This window comes from Clinocottus analis, unplaced genomic scaffold, assembly GCF_023055335.1.
Source record: "Clinocottus analis isolate CAN_PGR_092001 unplaced genomic scaffold, fCliAna1.0.p SCAF_25, whole genome shotgun sequence".
Classification (NCBI taxonomy): Eukaryota; Metazoa; Chordata; class Actinopteri; order Perciformes; family Cottidae; genus Clinocottus; species Clinocottus analis.
Window position 1 is genome coordinate 2,903,018 of NW_027175987.1, and position 15,990 is coordinate 2,919,007.

Genomic DNA, 15,990 nt, shown 5'->3' on the forward strand with positions numbered 1-15,990 from the left:
TTGTATAAAATCAAAAAGGCTTGTCACAATCAATACACATATTCTACATCCTAAACTCTCTTTTCACATTCATGTTCTGCTACCACACACTGACTTATAGGCTGCTGTCAGTTAGCTTATCCAGCCATGAAGGCACTCCACAGTTCCATGTTGCACTGTTTGCTGATCAGTCAAGCCTTGCTGTTGTTTTAGTCACTGTATTGTACACATGCAGCTACAGCTGAACACAGATCAGCTGTATTTGGCTTCCCAGAAGGTTTCTGTGATGCTGGTCCCCACAGATCGCTGAGATGGAGCTGATGCATGCTGATGTGACCCCCCAAGGGACTGGAGGTGGACTGAGACTTCAGATGTTATGAGGTTCAGTGTCCCTGCTGTGACATCCTCAGGATTTGGACTAGCAGACCCTGCACCTCTTCATCCATTCGACCCTGCTGGGCAACACACACCAGTGTAAGAAAATGACGTTTCTACATTGTATTCCACATTGGTTTCTAGTTCTCTGAACACAGACTGAGCCCCCTTCGCAGGCTCATAGGTATACCCACTCATCCTTGCAGAGCAGCAGACAGATTTGCAAGTTTCCGCCAAGGACAGACTGCCTTCGAGCTGAACATAATTTAAAACCTTACATCAAGAGAGGGCAAGTGGGGGGGCTAACACGACCACTGGGGAGAGATGCCACCCACCCACTATGGCAGGCGGTCATCTTGTCAATCCTGCTGACTAAGAGGTTTCAGAGGTTTGCTGATTATACAGTTCATACGATCAGATTGCATGGATTGACTGTAATGCTATAGGCCTCTTCCAAAATGTCAAAACACCAACCCAGGAGAGAAGTTATGTACAGTCTGTACACCCTGGAACCAGACACTTTTAAACGTGTTGAGCAAAAAAAAAAGAATAATATGGTAATTCAATCTCAACGCCTTATGCACCAGGAAGAGAGATAAAGCACACTGGACGGCCTATTCATCACTAACCTGCTGAAAGCATAAATAAGAAACCAGCAACTCTCTTTGAGGTCAACAACACTTGAGCAGTCGCTCATTACAACCAACATGACAAAAGAAACAGCTCATGTTTGCACAATACTTGTGGATTACGGTGAAACTGATAGAACGACAGAATGAGTCGAGTCCTTTTTTGCTTGCATCTCTTCTGAAATTGTATGCACATAGAGGGAACAACTCAAAACCAGCAGTCAGTGCCATTCCCTGAGCGTCTGTCCAGACAGTAGAACACGCCATAGATTCCTCCTGAGACCCACGCATACACACAGGAACCTTTTTTTGGTCTCATGACAAAGGGTTACATCTTGGTTTGTGCTCCGGCCTGAATGTGTGCATTCAACTCACCTGTACAGCTGCCAGTAAATGCGTGCGATACACAGTCACCACCTGTTTGTGCTTTCTCTCCCAATCCTGCAAAAAGGTCACAGAACATGTTACAGTCACGTAAAGAGCTAAGTGTCTGTTTTGTTGTTTTTATGGATGATGTTCCTTATACTTTGAGAAAGAAAGCAGGCTCCGCACATCCTTCGTGTCAGTGCTCTCCTCACCTGGAGCTGCTGGGTGAGTATGGCGATTCTGTTCTGCAGCGCCACCTGCTGCCCGGGGTTACCATGATGGGTAGGTAGTGATGAGGTGGAGGAGGAGGTGATGCCCAGAGGAGGTGACAGAGCTCCTAGGGCCTCCTTCAACCGAAACATCTCCTTGGACAGATCTGTTATCTGCACAAAGACAGAGGCATGAGCTCGGCCGCCTTAAAAGGGGCTTTAACAGCAGCTGTTTGGCCATCTGCTCTCTCACCTTGCGGTCTTTCTCTTTGACCAGGCCCTGGGATTCCTGGATGCCCTTGTGGAGCTCTTGGATGTGGCTGGATTGGGCCTGTAGGTCGGCTAGCTGCTGCTGCACCGTGGCCAGCTGGGACTCCGCGGCCTGCCGCTCACTCTTGTTGAAGAGAGCCTCCCTCTGCACCTGGAACACCTGGACCAGCAAAACCACGTCACATGTCACTGTCACAGCAAGGCAGTCCATTTGATCACGTCTCAAATTCAGACGCCTTTGTGGAGGCTGGTCCAGGAGCACTGGAGTTTGGTATTTAAAGTGGAATTACAGTTGCTGCCGTGATTAATACGGCTCATACAGACAGATATACATACTTGCAGACAAAAAACCCTCCAGGAAATAGACTTATATTGTATGTGTTAACCTGTGTCGCTGGTAGAAAAGCGTCTTTGCTTTGGTCTTTAACATTTCTATAGTAGCATCTCATGCTATACCTTGTTTTGTGTGCTGATCTTCTTCCAGTTTTCATCTTGAGTAAAATCAAACATATTTTTTTTCAACATCATTATTCCCCCAGACCGCTGTTGTCTGAGTTTTTACTCAAAGGAATTTCCAGTTTCCCATAGTAACGGCTCTTTCTTTGATCTTCGTACACCCACGTTAGAGCGCACAATAAACCGACTCCAGTAAATATATACACATTAGCTTTTGTTGCTTTCTCTCGGGGAAATGCGACTTTGTGACGATACTTCCTAAATTATCAGCATACATTTACTTTCTATTGTGGGTGTAAGCACCTACTAACATTAAATCCTGCTATTGATTTTTTGTTACAAGCAGCATTTTTGTGATTGAATCCAATCTGCGTCTGCCAGTACTATTTATGAAGTGCATGAAAGCTATTTGAAATGTATTTCCCCATGTGAGAATGTGGCCCCTTATTAACCTCTGTGTTTGCCAACTTGAGGCAATTACCCAGTTTACAAAGTGAAAGTTTTCATGGAAACGTCTTTTGGAGTGTCATTAGTAGCCTACAGTGTCCAGACAACACTGCTTCATTGCATCAGTAGCCACATGTACAGAGGGATCAATGAAACAGAGGGACATACTGAATAGAGAAATTAATACACATATGAATAATGTAGACGCGGGAAAAAGGCCTTCATGGAACACAGCTCACTTTGTGACAGACACAATAAGATCTAATGTGGCATTCGAAGGGACTGATACAAGGCACGCACACACAAACACACACACACACACACACACACACACCTCAGTGCAGGTCTTCTCGTGTTTGCGAGTGAGGTCGTTGAAGCGGGCGGTGGCGGCGTTGATCTCAGCCTGCAGAGAGAGCCGCAGGGCTTCGTGGTCCTCCTTGGAGATCAGACCCTGTTCTGCAGCCTTCTGGGACTTCAGCTCCCTCAGCTCCATCTCCTTCTCGAGAAGAGCCTCCTGGGCTGCTGCTGCACTTCCCTCACTGGCCTGTAGGGAGCGCTGGAGCTCTGACTAAGAGGCAGGGAGCGCGAGGATACAAGGATTACCTGATTCATTCTGATGACCAGTAACATAATAATAACATTGTTTGTTTACAATCAACACTTGAAATGATGCAGGCACTTGCAAATGACACGGTAGTACAAAATGTAAATCATACCTCTTGACTTCAGAGAAAAATACTCTTATGTCTTCAGTGAAATAACTCATGTCACAACTGGCTTAACAGACGTATACATGCTATGCTCTTAACCCTGTTTGGATTCATTCCTTCTCTATCGACTAACAGCTATATGTTGTGTTCGCTTGTCAATCAGACAACACAATGGATATCACAGCTAGAAGCAGCTGTGACTAACACATAAGATGCTTTTACTTTTGTGTCCCTTTGAAAAATCTTGTTCAAAATGGTGAATAACTTATTTTGTGAAAACTGTGTGATTGAGACTTTTAACTGGTAGAAACAAATCAACTCATACTGGTGCTCAGAAACATCCCCACCCCCAAGGACCGCACAAATTAACACCAATTAAAAGTTCCGTGTAGTAACTTTAAAATTGTATTTTCACACATTTTGCATTTACTGAATGACGTGCCTCTTGGCAATTTGAAAATTGCACTCGCCATATTACGATTTTGGTAAAACATTGGATTAACTGTTCAGGCCTATACCTGCGTCTGAGCCTGGACGCCTGCATATCCCAACCCCCTATTTCTCGGTCAGTTTGGACTCCTGCTGACCTTGACTTTCTCATGCTCCTCTTTGGGGATGGCATCCTGCATGGCCTCCAGTTTGGCTGCTTGCTCCTCAGCCTGAGTACGAAAGGCCTTCTCCTCCTGAAGCTCTTGCAGAGTCTGCGCCAGCTGCTCGGACACTGCAGACAGCGCCTCCCTATGTTTCGAGAGGGGCACTGCGTCTTTCAGCTGCAGGGCGTCCTGTGCCCGACACTCGCGCTCCGCACACAGACAGTCCAGAGCCTGGGCCGCTTCCTGCCTCGCAACCTCCAGCTCTTCCCTCACCGCTGCCATGGAGCGTCTGGAGTGGCCTGATGGGACAGAGGCAGAGAGAAAAGTCAATCATCGTAATTGACTTAATCATTTTACTTTGCTTAAAAAGTAGAAGAAACAACACAGAACACCTGATATGCCCGAGGGCTCTGAGCTCTCTGAATGCTCCTCCTCTTCCTCCTCCTCCTCCTCTTCATCATCTCCGCGTGGAGGCGGCCTGAGTCTCTCCAGGTCCAGGAGTGCCATGTTGAGCCTTCGAGCCACCTCCACCCTCTCCCTGGCCAGCTGCTCACACTGAAGCCCCAGAGTCACCTGCACCTCCTCCAACTCCGAGCGGGGCACACACTTCCTCAGCTCGTCCTCGAGCTCTCCCAAACGCTCCTGGAGGCGACGGACCTGATCGCCATCTCCTGCTGCTGCTCCTCCTCCTCCTCCTCCTCCATCTTTCCCCGATGTCCTGCCCTCTGCCAGGGCTGCCTCCAACTCAGAGACTTTGTCACGGAGGCACTTCGCCGTCTTTTCGCCCTCGCCGTCTCTCTCCCCTTCTTCTTTCGTGGACTCTCTCTGGGACCGAGCGGAACGGAGTTCCTCTACTTTCTCCGTCAGCTGTTTGATTGTGTCACCGTCCCGGCTGCTCTGACCGGCTGCTTCGGCCGATCTCTGAGCGAGCTCCTCCTCTAGCTCCGTCACCCTCGCTCTCAGCTGCTGTGCCTCATGGTTCGGACCCTCCTCCGCGGCCCCAGCACCTGCCGCGGCAGTATCCCCTTCACCACACTCCACCGAGAGAACCCCGAGGCGCATCTGCTCTTTCAACTCCTCTAGCTCAGACTGGGAGGAGGCCAACTGCTTCTTTAGTCCTCGCAGCTTCTTCTTAAGCGCCTCCACGCTCTCTGCATCTGCACCTCCTCCCTGAGACTTGTCATCACCGCTGTGGAACAAGACACAGATTGGTCATCTTTCCTGCAAGAACTCAAACAACAAAAACACCACACACCATAAACCCGTGCTAGAGGTTATTGGCAGTACTGATCGACATGTAAATTCTATACTGGCTTAATCGTTTATGAGAAATGGCAATCACAATTTCACAAAGCAGACAGTGATAACGCTTGATTTTTCTGACGAAGAGTCCAAAAACCCAAGGATAGTCAATTTGAACAGATAAAGACAGAAAAATATAAAATGTTCCCATTTGAGAAGTCAAAACAAAGAAGCTTTTTGGTCTTTTTTTGCTCTACAAATTGTTTATCAATTACCCAGCTAATCATTTAATTATGTGTCTACATCGTACAGAATACTGTATTATTGAAGCGTACAACTGCAACCTAAACAAATACACATATATTCCTCAGCAGGAGGTCCAGACACTATCATATGATGTCATCAGGGCACCTTTTGCCCCCAAGCCTCCAGCACACTGCAGTAAAAATCAAATGCGCAGCTTTTTTTTTAATAAATGGCCCTGATGGAGACCCCCAAATGACACCGTTGAGACTTTAGAAATGACATCATCAAAAGTGAGCACATCTCAGAATAAAACTCCTGCTGAGCTACAGCAAATGTGTTCTATGATGGCAACTGAAGTTTGTATGAATGACTCAAACATACCAGTCCTCTGCCACGCTGGAGGCCTCGTCTGAAGCCTGGGCCTGAGAGAGGCGCTCCTGAAGGACTTCAAACTCCTTCCTCAGGGTCTCATACTGGACTATGGGGACAAAGTCCGCGCTGGAGCTCTGCATGTCTGTGTCATCCTTCTCAAACATCTCCAGCATCTGTGCACAACACGGGAGACTATAGTGAGGTATAGAGATTGTCAACTATCAGTAACTGTTTATCAGCCAATGTGGAGATATGTTCCAGAAGATAAAAATGCATATTTACATGTAATGCCTTGAGAGTACACTTCACATTTTAGTGAAGACTTTACTGTTAGGCTTGTGAGTAGGTGAGTACCATCGACTGCAGGTATTCAATACCTTAGAGTACTTCAGTGATTTAGTATTGTACTTGAGTCAGCAGCAGACTTTAAAACCCATTAATTATACATATGTTTTTCTGTCATAAATGCATACATAATTTATAAATTGATGGCCACGCAGACACAACCCTGGTTACATCACTTCCAGTTATTTTCTCACGCTTGACAAAGCTCCTCCAGAGTTGATTTTACAAGCTAAAAAGTGACTAGTAAACTGACCTATGTGTACAACCGGTAGAACTGCTCTTTAATGAACTTAATTAAATATGAGTTATGGAATCCCTTTACCATTTAAATCACAGCAGGAGGTTCTGATCTAGTTTAATCTGCCGCTTTGCGCTCATATCACACCTTAGATTTCTCGCTTTCCTGTCTGGCTCTTTTTCACACAGCAGGACAGAACTGAAGTTCTTGGCCGAGATCAATTCTACACAAAGTGATGAATGAACCACACGAGAAGAGAATACTTCAACCAGCATGACCCAGTTAGTGAAGAACGTCTCCAGACTGGCCCCCATGTCTGCATCTGATGCTGTCCTCTTCTATTTATACCTGCATGGACACAACCGCCTCACTGCACTAGAGTCATGAAGTTAAAGTGGTTATGACTAATGTTTGAGTCAGGGACAGCAGGAGGGGAAAGCACTTAATATTCACTTCCCCATCAATCTTTCTTCTTTAAAGAGGCCTGGAACTGTGTATGTGTGTCACAACATTAGCAAAAGAAACATGTTGTTATGTGTCTTTACTGCTTTTATATTAGTTTTACATTTTTTGTGATAGTATCTTGATATGTGTATGTGGGTCACAGAGAGAGATAAATAAAAGGAGTTTATTTTGTGGGCTTTTAAGTGGGGCATGCCGGTTGAATGAGTATGTTTGCGGTTTGCGATGTATATGCGTTATTTGTTGTAAGTGCGTTCGCACGTAAAGTGTGTTTCTGTGGTATTTGTACTCTCTTTGACCTCACCTGCACTTTGAGAGCCAGTTCAGAGTTTTGTGAGGCAAGTTCCTCTATTTGTTTGCGCAGCTCGGCAACAGCCCCTGGGTCTCCGGGGACAGGGGAGGGGTTGTTGGCCGATTCTGCGTCTCCTCGAGAAGTGGCCTCATCCTGACCAGGGGAGGCTCTGGAGCGCTTGGAGAGCAGCTTCTCTAGAGGGAACGTTAAAGAGAACCAACAACAATAATCAATCCGTGTACTTAATGGGATACGCACAGGAATGCCCATGCGGAAAGGGAAGTACATGCATGCTCTAGCAGGTTCTGGGAAGTACATGTAAACACATACCTGGGAAGTCAAACATTTCATCCATGTCCTCAGAGTCACTGGCCCCAATACCATGGCCTCCCTTCAGCTCATCAAGCAGCTGGTCTCTCTCTGCCTCTGTCTCCTTTAGACGCTGCTTAAGCTGGGATAACTAGAGTGAACACACCCATGTACAAATAGTGGTTATAACAAACAACCCGTCAGTCTTTACAAAAGACTTAAGTTTCTCTGGTACAGGTGGATCCGGAGGATGTGTGTAGTACCTCCTCCAAGGCAGAGAGGGCGCTCTGTTGCTGCAGCTCGAAGGCTTTGATCTTCTGGAGCAGACGGCCTCTCTCCAGACGCAGTCGGCGAATCTCCTCAAACACCTCTTCATCCTCTGCCTTGCGCAGACAACCACAGGAGATGTGAACCCCTGGATAAAATCTGCATTTCATGTTGCAAGAAAGATTAAGATCTACACTGCTAACCTGGACTGATTGCTGTGTTTCTGTGGGCTGGGGCGATGGGGAAGGGGATTTGGGCTCAGAAGACTGGGCGGGTGGAGCAGGACTTCGCGGCTGTGGAGAGGGCGGCAGACCGTGGATCTTTGTGATGGGAAACAGAATAAAAGGAATCTCTGTATGTCATCAAAAACACAATACTCTTCAGGAAATCTCTCAAGATGTAATATTGTACAACAGAGATATCAACAAAGGGATTATTCAAAATAAGCATCTGTTATGGAGATGTGTTTGCTCTCGCAAAGTAATAAATACAACAACAAAAAATAGTTTTAAAAGGGTGTGAACTGATGTTCTGCATATGAAACACGCTTACAACAGCGTAAAGCTAGCCTGTACTTGTGGAGGGGAGAAGAAGAGCTTTCCATCCAGTGAGATGTTTCTCACAGTACCTGGAGAGGCGAGCGAGGCGGTGGAGGAGCTTTCCGTTTGCGGGGCGTAGTGCCCCCTTGCATTGATGAGGCGCCCGATGGGACTTGTGAGGGCTGCGTGGGGGGCGGGAGGTTGATCACATATAAACAAAACAGGTGAAGCTCAACATAAACAAAAAACGGGGAACCTGAGGAAACCAAGATAAGACAAAGAGCAGCGAAGGCCAACGGAAAGAAAGCAGCACACGCACACAAAATGAGCTCATATTGGAAAACATGCACAATATGATCAGCCCAAGTGGAACATGATGTCATTTGATGGAGGGAGTGATCAAACACGCAGCTATGCAACATTACCTCTTCGCCCGCGCCCTCAGGAGCTTTGTACGCAGAGGGAAAGAAACACACTTTAACCTCGCAATCAGCTCGAGGCACATCTGATTATGTGCGTTCAAACTTCCTGTCTCTTTTCTACTATAAAGTTTGTATTAGTATCCTCCGTGTCTCTTGTAGCAAATCCACCAAAATGTCCAATTATAGAATAAAACTAATGTGGTCAAGCGTCATATGCACACCGACTTATCTCCATCTCCTTTTCAAACCAGCCACACATCTGTTTCACATATATCAGTAATGTGTTTGTTGGGCGATAAAAGCAGAAAAATACTTTTTTCTCTCTCTCTCTCTTTTTTTTTAAACCCCACTTCACAATCACACCCAGCTGTCCTCCTGATCCACTTCCTCTTATAACAGCTTTCCTGGCGGAGCAGAGTCACAACCACAAACAGAAGCCACAAACTGGATCTGATGATCTGTTCCAAGTTGCTGCTAACGTGTTCCACGCGAGGCCTCTTCACATTTTCATAAACAGCGGCCGTAAGCTGTTTCATTTTGATTTATGATAGTGTGATTGAGCTGTCAAAGGAGCCTCGTGAGATCTTCAATCACATTATATCTCCAGGTGGCAAAAATAATTCAGGCCTCATACTGTACCGGGAGGCACTCCGTCCTGCAACATTTGCGTGATGTGCTGGTTGCCCGTTGTCACACTGTAGTCGGTAGCTTTGTGTCCAAGGGCGTCAACCAGCTGCGTGTCGGCCCCGCCTCTCAGCAGAGCTTCCACGGTCTCATCGCCGTCGCTCTCACACGCCAGCATCAATGCAGACCTGCGATTGCAAAAGACACATCTCAGCTCAGCAGGAAGAAAAAAAAACATTCCTGAGTAAACTGACGACGTCGTCGAATTGAATGCATCAATTTTAGACTCACAGTCCATTTCAGACTGATAAATCATCAGCCTGTGGGGCATTAGTAACACTTAAACCCACTGAGCTCTATTTTCTAATGGGTCAAGGATTCCAAAGTCACCGATCAGATTGTGATTCGAAATGAATTGCAGGAGAAGGTATTGGATTTTTTTTTCATTAGATGATAATGGCGCCTGAACAAATGTCTCTAATAATCCTTTCCAAGCAGATATGTGAAAGCTCTTGGGCCCTGCTGGAGGTCTTGACCCGCATCCTTGCAAATCTACCCCACGCTCTGGAGACTTCTATGGGAATCCATTATGTATCCTGACCCAGACAACCCCACTGCTGTGAGAATAATCCCGCAGAGGGGTTTTTTTTGGTTCTCGCAGCACTAAAAAGGCTGTTTCGTGCCGCAGTCGGTCTCAGCGGGCCGTCATTCCATCTGTCAAAGCTTCAGCAGCAGCTACAAGAGAGCAATCCAGAGCCAGGCATCCCTCTTGCCTCATCGAAACCCCAGAGGAGCATTAACAGTCCAGTACCTTCCCTGGTTGTCTTGTAGATTTGCATTGGCACCTCGACCCAACAGAAAGACGCACAGCTCCACTCTGCTCATTTGAGCCGCCAAGATCAAAGGGGTGGCCCCGTCCTGACAGAGAGATACACGCCATTATTCAAACATCACGCTGCGGCAACACATTTGACCTGTTTGATAATGATGTCTAAAGTACTACGTAAGAGATAATAAAGTAAGTAAATACAAAGTTATTACTGATTGTTATTTATGTATTCATCATATTCAAACCCTTCAACATACCCCATCTTGGACATCAAGACTGGCTTTAAAATCCCACAGGGTCTCACAGCAGGACAAGCAGCCGCTGACCGCTGCAGGAAATAATCACAATTATGGTCAATATCAGTTGTTTTCATACATTTTAAATGCAGTTTGATTCTCAAAGGACTACTCTGTTCAGTTGGGTGTTATAGAATATTTGTTTTCAGTCCGGTGTAGTAGCTGGTAACTGGTACCTGCATGATGAAGCGGTGTCCTCCCAATGGTGTCGGTGCAGTCCACTGCTAATCTCTCCTGTCGGATGAAAGTAATTAAAATAGCAATAACATCATAAACCATCTGTAATTAGTGCCGTCCTAAAATTTGTGCTTGCATTATTCCATTTATACTTTACGATATTTGATGGTTCAACCTCCACTGCTGTCATTCTGGGTTTACCTGTAGGAGCCTCTTCAAACACTCTGATTGGCCGTTTTTGGCTGCGAGGTGAAGCGCGCTGGAGCCTGCAACCGGTTGCGAAGCGGACGTTAATAAATAATTCATGACAATTCATGAGACAAAACATGTATTGGATACTACCCTACCAGCGCCATCAGTGATGTTGACGTCTGCTCCGTGAGAGATGACGACCTCCAGACAGTCCAGCCGGCCTCGGGAAGCACAGAGGTGGAACCTGCCGGAAGGACGAAGGACAATACGCATGTCACGAGTGTTTAGTGATGAAAAATAACAATCACTTTCCATTTAACATTCACAGAAGTGTTCAACTGCTGAGTGCACACATCACTGTAGTTTTAGTGCAAGAGAGAGTAAACAATACATCTTCACCGTTTAACAAAAGAAGGATCAAGAGAGGGGAAAATATAAAGGATTTGATTAATAAAAATAATTCATAGTGGACTTATTGCAATGCTTTAAGTGCCCACACTAAACACCCAGTGGTAACTATTTCCACGGGAAATGACTTTGCTGCTGCACAATAAATGGTGTATTTTGCATTGCCAGGAGCAGCAACAGCAGTTATTAAACATAACTATGACACTAATGAGTGGAACTCAAAAGGACCATACGCGTAAGGCATCAACTACTAGTACATAAGGAGGTAAACACTAGGTGTCCCACTTACGCTGACTTGCCCTCCGCATCCAGTTTGGTGGGACAGAGGCCTTTTTTGACGATGAGAGCGGAGACTTTGTCGGGCTCATTCTGCTCCACGGCCTGCAGGAGCCTCTCATCACTCTTACTCCAGTCCTGACTCTGAGGGGGACCAAGCCAGAGAACGGGTCACCACCCTGAACTGCCCCAACGGAAACTGACACCACACTGCATCTCTCATGGCAAACCAAACAATAGACCACTGGGCAGCCAAAGTAAATATAATGCAATGAGAATGATGCCCAGAGATACCCGTTTTAGAAGTAACAACACACTACTTTTAAGACAAATAGATCAAATGAAGGGATATTTCCTTTCCCATCCATGTGATTAGTGGATAGAGAGTGAGAGAGAGGATACCTACTGGCAGAGGCAGCAGGCTGAAACAAGGACAGAACCGCTTCATCAGGCTAAAAACAGGCTGCTGAGGATCCATACTGTTTAGCAGGGCTTCTCACACACATACACACACGGCTAAATACAGCACAGAGTACCAAGCCACCGCTGTGTGTCCTGCCTGACAAAACACACTGTCGGCGCTGGGCTACATAACGCAGTTGCATTCGATACTGCAGAGAACTCTGCCACCCATAACTTTCTCCCAGATACCCTTCAGAGGTCACAGCAGCGTCATAGTTGAGATTTACATACCGGAGAATTTATGCTATCCTCAAAATCACACCTCCAATGAAATTGAATAGCTCGCCACACAAAAACTCTGCCCCACACAGACACACACAGACCCACACAGTATCACTGCTATGTAATGCTCCCTGTCCGCATCCAAAACGCTGTCCCATCATCCAGCCTCTGCTGCTAGCAGGAACATAGCCGGTCTGTCCACTGCACCTACTTCCTTTCCTCACTGTCCTCCTTCCTCTAACCTAATAATTTCTCTGCAGCCTACTTCTCTGGAGCACGCGTCCTCCTTCTCTCCATTAGTTTTTTTCTGTCAGGTCCTGCACGGTACCCCCCTGGCAGCGTCACACTGTAGATCTGTTTCTCTGCAGTTACAGAGCAGGGCCTGCCAGATGTGAGGACTCAGCAAAAATAGGAGAAACGAGCTCTCTTCTGCCAGTTTGGATGATCATGCAGGTGGCGGAGAGGACATAAAGAGGCAGACAAACAAACGGACAAAATGTTCTTAACTCCACTGAGTGGCTAATAAATGAAACTACTCATCCAAAGGGATCATCTTTGTCATTATTGTGGTTCACTAACACAAACAAAGAGGTAGATACTCTCCATAAGGCGACGGACACTAACAGGCTGTAAAGATGCTAAAAGGACCAGGATCCAAATGCTCAGACCACATTGTTGTCTGGCCAGTGGTTGCTAGTTTCTCAGGCTTTACTTGTGCCCCAATGCAGCAAGGTCACTGACCCCCAGTGTGTCAGCTCGCAAGGAGCCGCAAGGAGCAGGCCAAAAAGTAGAATCCTAAAAATAAAGTACAAAAGGGAACATGGTTAAATTGTACATTACAAAACCCTTTAGAGTACCACAGGGATGACAGCAGGAAAGTGGGGTTCCTTTGTGTGTGTGTGTGTGTGTGTGTGTGTGTGTGTGTGTGTGTGTGTGTGTGTATGTGTGTGTGCATGTGCACGTGTGAATAATTGAAGGCTACTTGAGATCTCTGGTTATAGCAGCAGTCTGCCCTGCCGTGCTCTCCTGCTGCTGCTTGGTGACACTGAACCCCCACACCCCTATTCTCTCTCTCTCTCTCTCCCTCCCTCTCAAAGACACACACACACACACACACACACACACACACACACACAACAATGGAGCAACTTAGGGTCTTCTATATAAATGACCAGGAGCAGGTGAACGCTGTAATATTAGGTTGAAACACAGCGTGTTGTGGCTTATATCTCTAAATGGCTTGTAGCAAACAGGTGTGCTACTTTTAAATACATCCCACTATGACGCTCCACATGGCCCAACAGATGGTTCTCACCTCAGTCTTTTTAAACTTTGCCTTCAGACTCTTCATAATGGTGTAATGGCCTCTGTCTCAACAGCAACACTGCAATAAACAAGACAAAGAAACACACTTGAGTGCTATTGTTTTAAAGTGGTTTAAATTGATTTACTTATCATTAAGTCATCAACAAGTGTCCCAGCAACATTGCAACACGATGGTGCTCCAACATTTTTAGGAATACATAATCTATTATAACTCTAATGCCGTTAATGTTGTCAACACACATGAATAAACTGACCTGCAAAACCTGTGGCGGACAGTCCAGCTCCAGGTGAGTGTTTCCTGTGTCCCATCAGCGGCGCGCAGCAGCACACTGCGGTCAGTGCTGCCTGGAGGACAGCAGGACTGCACCCGCCCCAATCGTAAATCAACCAATCAGCATTGCGCAAAACACCGGATCAACGTTTGATTGGCGATGACGGATGATATGTCCTGTCGCGTGCGCACAGCCAGCACAACGTGGAGCTTCTTTTCTTTCGTGAAGCCGCGTGCTAAAGTGCAGTGTTGTTATTGTGAGTTTAACACAGTAAACTGGTGCGTTGCGTTACGTCATGTCCAACTTTGTCATCGTGTCAGTCGCTCTAGCTCGCGCTACAACGCAAGGGGCGGGGTTATGGGAAAGTTAATTATTTTGGGAAATTTTCAACCAATCATTGAAACCATAGAGTGAACGTAACCAATTGCAACTCTGAAGGAGCTGAACCCGGAAGCACGTACATTTGGACTGTAATGCAGAACGAGGTGAGTGAATAAAATACTTTGATGCTTACCTAAATATTACTCTACAATTTTGGGTGCAACTGGGCTTAAATACTTTAATAAATAGACATTTCACTGAAGTCCTGTCGTTAACGCCTTTGTTGTAATCCATGTTGCCCGATTCTGGGTATAGTGAATACATACGAATTCATTTAGGCTGTTTTAACTTCTAACTTAATTTACTTTCCAAACTTTTTTTCTTTTATTACTTTCCTAAACTATCAAGTAAAAAATAGACTTGCCTCGGTTGTTCTCAAAAAATAGAAACGATACATGTAATACACACTAGCCACCAAATGAGGGCAGTAAATGCTCAGCAGATTCCTTCAACTGTGAAGCCTCTTTTCCAACCTCTAAATCTAACAAAAAGACTCATCACGGTTATATTAACATTTAATGCATGACTTTAAATTATAACATTTATTGACGTGTGTCAGGTTGTACATGAACGTTACTCGTGCTGTACAGCATGTGTGTGCACTTCATGAAGCTGTTCAGCAGGGGAAAGCAACAACTGAAAGCTTGAAGTTTAGAGAAAATGTTCCATCCATATTTAGCCCTTTAATGAGGGAGTCTTATTAATTATCTCAAATCTTCCACTGTGCCTTGTTGTTTCTGTTTGATTCAATTCGATTGTTGGCTCCTATGAGACAGTGTTTATTTTTTGAGAAAAACACAATAGACTTAATACCTGTCTGTCTGCCTGTTTGTGATAATCTCTCACTGCTGGAGAGATCCTGATTTTCCATTTCTGTTTTCCTCTCCTCTGTGCTCTCCATGTGTCTTCCTCTTGCAGAGTCTGACAGCTTGGCCCGTCTCTCTGACTCTGATTTTGCATCTCTTGCTCAGTTCCAATCTTTTGTTCCATACAGTTCTGTCTCTCGCACCAGCCGGGATGGAAACAATATGTTACTGGGTTAGAGAAGGTGTTAAAACAAAATGGATTGTGCAGATGAAAAACAGGAATGTATAGCTGCGGGGAGGGGGAATAGAGGAAAGATTACTGGTACATTCGTGACAAGAGATAAAAATACAAAGGTAGGAACGAAAGGGCGGGAGTGCTGAAGAATCACAATATGGTATTTCTTTGACATCTGAAGAAAAATATCTTAACCTGTGGGAAGATGTTATTATCAAATGGGATCTTATATCAAGGGCCCATGTTGTGTCAACAAGATCTGAATCTTTCCCAGAAGATAACACATCTTATTGATCTAGTTCACATGCTAATGACTGGTTCTCACTATGTAGGAATCTTGTTTTCACAATCTTGTTCTTTTGCTGTTTAAAAAAAACAAACATTTGTTTCGTGCAGTAAGAAGGAGACATTAAAGGGTTTGATGAGTCCGGGGAGGGAAAGCTCTTTTCCACCGAAACAAATTTGACTTGACTTTATAATCGGCTGATGTCATGAAATCGGTCCTGTCCTCAAGTTTGTAACTTCACTGCTATAAATTATTCAAATTGGACTGCGGGGACCTGTGAGATGTTTGCAATCACACTCTCAGGTCTCCCTCAGAAACAGACTAGGAATTGTTTTTGATCCCTGTGACCCCGCCTTTGGGTCTGAAGGCAGTACTAAGTAAACACTGGAGCAGGTATAGGCAGCAGGCGAGGAGGAGGAGGAAGATGGGA

The 15,990-nt window shown here is 45.6% G+C and overlaps 1 protein-coding gene across 1 annotated transcript; it reads right to left on the reverse strand.

Annotated features, from left to right (window-relative positions):
* Window positions 1-53: 53 nt before the first annotated feature.
* ankrd24 (ankyrin repeat domain 24) lies at window positions 54-13,931 on the reverse strand. The gene is made up of 22 exons (XM_068591582.1): window positions 13,835-13,931; window positions 13,570-13,638; window positions 11,584-11,714; window positions 11,042-11,130; window positions 10,896-10,960; window positions 10,694-10,751; window positions 10,479-10,549; window positions 10,204-10,310; window positions 9,408-9,580; window positions 8,772-8,794; window positions 8,436-8,528; window positions 7,804-8,127; window positions 7,562-7,691; window positions 7,244-7,425; window positions 5,904-6,067; window positions 4,427-5,223; window positions 4,029-4,333; window positions 3,066-3,299; window positions 1,812-1,988; window positions 1,562-1,732; window positions 1,359-1,424; window positions 54-431 (listed from the first exon to the last, which is right to left on the reverse strand). The coding sequence occupies exons 2-22, from the start codon at window positions 13,603-13,605 to the stop codon at window positions 363-365; spliced, it is 3,465 nt and encodes a 1,154-aa protein (XP_068447683.1). The 5' UTR covers window positions 13,606-13,638; window positions 13,835-13,931; the 3' UTR covers window positions 54-362.
* Between the last annotated feature and the right edge of the window lie 2,059 nt (window positions 13,932-15,990).

Coding starts and splice junctions, on each gene's coding strand:
- ankrd24 (XM_068591582.1), bottom strand. CDS start 13,605: ATGAAGAGTCTGAAGGCAAAGTTTAAAAAGACTGAG. Junction 11,715..13,569: donor CAAAGTTTAAAAAGACTGAG/GTGAGAACCATC, acceptor GGTCCCCCTCAG/AGTCAGGACTGGAGTAAGAG. Junction 432..1,358: donor ATTTACTGGCAGCTGTACAG/GTGAGTTGAATG, acceptor GTTGCCCAGCAG/GGTCGAATGGATGAAGAGGT.